This window comes from Nicotiana attenuata, unplaced genomic scaffold (assembly GCF_001879085.1).
Source record: "Nicotiana attenuata strain UT unplaced genomic scaffold, NIATTr2, whole genome shotgun sequence".
NCBI lineage: Eukaryota > Viridiplantae > Streptophyta > Magnoliopsida > Solanales > Solanaceae > Nicotiana > Nicotiana attenuata.
Genome location: NW_017670707.1, coordinates 101,204 through 105,258, shown reverse-complemented (window position 1 = coordinate 105,258; position 4,055 = coordinate 101,204). Strand labels below are relative to the sequence as shown.

Genomic DNA, 4,055 nt, shown 5'->3' with positions numbered 1-4,055 from the left:
ACTGAAAATATATATAAAAAAATATTTTTTTCCTTGGGAGGGGGGTGGGGGAGGGGCAGGGGTATGTGCAGAAAAATAAAAAATAGAAATTTGAAATTACAAAAAAAAAGTAAATTCTTTTTGCAGGGTGTGGGGGGGTTGGGGGCAGGGGCAGTGGGGAGTGGGGTGCAGAAAAACGAAAAAACAGAAATTTGAAAAATACAAAAAAGTAAAAAAAAAATTTGTAGGGGGGCGAGGGGCAGTGAGGGTGGGGTTTTGGCGTGGGTAGCAGGGTGGATGGTGACGGAAAAAAAAACTAAATTTAAAAAAAAATTCCCTTTTCTGGAGAGAGGAGGTGGGAGGGTGGTGCGTGTGGGTGTGGGTGGGTGTGGTGAGGCGGATAATAGCGGATGGGAAGGTTGAGAAGGAGTTTTGAAAAATGTTTTCCCTTCACTTGATAAGGAAAACATTTTCCTCCAATTGGAGGAAAATGAGTTGATAAGGAAAATGTTTTCCAAAATATTTAAGCCAATCAAAGATGGGAAAATTGGAAAATATTTTCCGGAAAATATTTTCTTCATACCAAACACACCCTACGAATTAATTTCATTCAGTCTAATTAGGACAAAAATACAGAGAAATTTTCAAAATAAGATGTAGACATAAAGCTACAAGCATACTAATTTCATTGTAAGTCTAATAAGGAAAAATATAGAGAACATTTAAAAATGAGACATAGACATAAAGCTTCAAGCATCAGAAGAGAATCAAAAAAGAAATATAAAGATTCAAGCATCACTAATCTTTGGTTCATTGACAGTTCCAAACAAATACATGGGTAGTATAAAGTCATGGACAAAAATATAGAGAGTTTTCAAAATAGGATGTAACATCTATATCATTCGTCTTTTGCTTCTTAGTCTTCAAGAGGATGTATCAGTGTCCTCCCCATCATCATCATCAAATAACTCTTCTTCGCTATCTTCACTCTCTGATATTTCTATATGATTGTCATTAATGAAATCATCTTTCTCATTATGCACATTGTTTTGAACTTGCGTACTTGCACGATCGTAGCTAATACTTTGTGGTTCAACATTATCCCTATGTAGAGACACCTCAACAATATTTTGTTGGTCATTGGTGTACAAAGTATTAAATTCAGCTTCCTTTTGCTGATAAACTTCTTCATTTAGTAATTCTTCATCTTCAATATCTACACAATTATCATCATTATCAGGCATTTTGAAAAGGTCACGAGGATTTGTCTTCACAACAACAAGCCAATCATTATCGACCATGTCGTCCAAGTAAAAGACTTGTTCTAACTGAGATGCCAACACAAATGGCTTATTTGTATTCAAGGCACACCGAGTATTCACATTTGTGAAGCCATATTTGTCAATCTTATATCCTCTTCCTAAGCGAGCCACATCCCACCAATGACACTTGAATAAGTAAACTTTTCTGTTTCCCACATAAGATAACTCATAAATGTCCTCTAATACACCATAATACTCCTTATTAGAGTCTGAATCATCTCCTCTCACAAGAACACCACTATTCTGCATTTTTCTTCTCAATGCAAGCTCTTTTGTATGGAATCTAAATCCATTCACCACAAATGTTGAATACCGATATACTAATGGTGCAGGACCGACGGCTAATCTTATGAGCTCATCATTTACGCGTCCTTGTGCAGATAGTACAAATATCTACAAAGACGAACAATATTGTTATGACCAATAATATGATGGGATGAATAAACTAATATCAATATTATCATTTGAGTAGACACCTAGACGTGCGCGAAACCAATAAAGAAACCCATTTTTATGAGCTCTCATTGAACTTTGGCTTTCAATCTCTCTTGTATATTCCCTAGATTTTAAGTTAGCTAAGATAAATCGGATTCAAATTATCTTAATGTGAAACTATCTTGAAGTTAATAAGAGACTTACTCCATGAAATGCGAAACCTCTTCACAATTTTGAAGCACATACATACATGCTTGTTTAAACTCATCATGAGATAGCCTGATGCCATCTGAGGCACCTTTTGTTTGCCCACTTTTTTTAAAGATATACATCTCATCATTTGACACAGATCCATCGTCATTCCTAGTTGGTTTATTGAACTTTGTTGAGATATTCTTCAAGTATCGTGAGCAAAATGTGAGGCTTTCCTCTACCAAATAACCTTCTGCAATTGAACCTTCTGGACGATTTTTATTGCGAACATATGACTTAAGTGTTCGTAGATACCTATAAAAAATGACTTATTAATATAATGTGTGTCATTCTAAAACTATAGCATCGAAATTATTAAACAATAAATTACCTCTCAATAGGATACATATTCCGATATTGAGCTGGTCCACCAAGCTTTGCCTCACTTGGCAAGTGAATTGGCAAATGAACCATGACATCAAAGAAAGCCAGAGGGAAAACAAGTTGAAGTTTGGTCAAAATAACAGGAATTTCTGCCTCTAGGATATCAAGATCTTCAATCGTCAAGCACTTAGAGTATATATTCTTGAAAAACTTTCCTAAGGCTATAATTGGATCACACACTTCCTCGGGTAGCAAACCACGTATAGCTACTGGAAAAATGTCTTGCAACATACATGATGATCGTGACATTTCAATCCATGTATCTTTTTCTCCTGTACGTTGACACACCTTGAAATGTTTGAGGAAAATGCATCAGGAACCTTCAGATTAGCTAAGAAACTGCATACCTTCAGCTTCTCTTCCGTGGACAATGCATAGCATGCTGCCGGTAACAAAATATTATTCCCATCCTCAATAGGATGCAATCTTTGTCTGATTCCAAGATCCATCAAGTCATATCTACTTTTCAATGTGTCTTTTGTCTTTCCAACCATATTCATGACAGTTGATATAATATTATCGGACACATTTCTTTCGATGTGCATCACATCAAGGTTATGTCGTAACATAAGACTCTTCCAATAAGGCAATTGGAAAAAGATACTTTTCTTCTTCCAATTGTACGCATTGCTATGAACATCACGCTTTCTCTTTTGTCCTTTGCCAAAACTCACATTACCCAAAGCTTGTAATTGTACAAGTGCTTCATCACCTGTTAAAGGGTTAGGTGCAACTCCCATTTCAACTTTCCCATCAAATAACGTCCTACTTCTCCGCCATGGATGGTCCATGGGAAGGAAGCGACGATGACCCATATAACACAACTTACTCCGCAAGGAAGTCGATTGTGTATCTTTATGGCAACAAGGGCATGCAAGCTTGCCTTTGGTTGACCATCCTGAAAGATTTCCATATGCAGGAAAGTCATTGATCGTCCACATTATAGCCACACGCATCAGAAAATTAGATTTTGAGTGTGCATCANTAGGCATGCTTTCCATGTGATTGCCAACTTAGAACATTGTTATAGACATAGAATAGTGCAGAAATCCTATAACATGATATCTAGGTGTTGCATTGTTTTACTTAAGGCCTATAAACACGTTTGCCTAGTGAAAAGCGGGTATGCAAGAATCAGAAAAGACCCATAGGCATATTCTCTATGTGCGTGTGCAAAAGTTATAGACATAATATCTACATGAAAGTGCAGAATTCCTATAGTCATGGTATCTAAACGAGAATGCAGAGTTTCTTATAGACATGATAGCTAAATGAGATGCGGAAATCTTATAGGCATGATAACTACATGAAAATGCATAAAGGGTTAGGTGCAACTCCCATTTCAACTTTCCCATCAAATAACGTCCTACTTCTCCGCCATGGATGGTCCATGGGAAGGAAGCGACGATGACCCATATAACACAACTTACTATGCAAGGAAGTCGATTGTGTATCTTTATGGCAACAAGGGAATGCAAGCTTGCCTTTGGTTGACCATCCTGAAAGTGATCGTCCACATGATAGCCACACGCATTAGAAAATTAGATTTTGAGTGTGCATCATAAGTCTCCACCCGTCCCATCATTCTTTCAACTCTTCAATCATTGGTTGTAAATATACATCGATATCATTGCCTGGACACTTGAGGCCTGGAATAAGAAGTGTCATCATGAAAATATGGAT

The 4,055-nt window shown here is 37.0% G+C and overlaps 1 protein-coding gene across 1 annotated transcript; it reads right to left on the bottom strand.

Moving 5' to 3' along the window:
• Positions 1 to 902: 902 nt before the first annotated feature.
• On the bottom strand, positions 903 to 3,373 carry LOC109242502. The gene is made up of 4 exons (XM_019409348.1): positions 2,720 to 3,373; positions 2,320 to 2,660; positions 1,958 to 2,243; positions 903 to 1,694 (listed from the first exon to the last, which is right to left on the bottom strand). The coding sequence occupies exons 1-4, from the start codon at positions 3,371 to 3,373 to the stop codon at positions 903 to 905; spliced, it is 2,073 nt and encodes a 690-aa protein (XP_019264893.1).
• Positions 3,374 to 4,055: the final 682 nt, after the last annotated feature.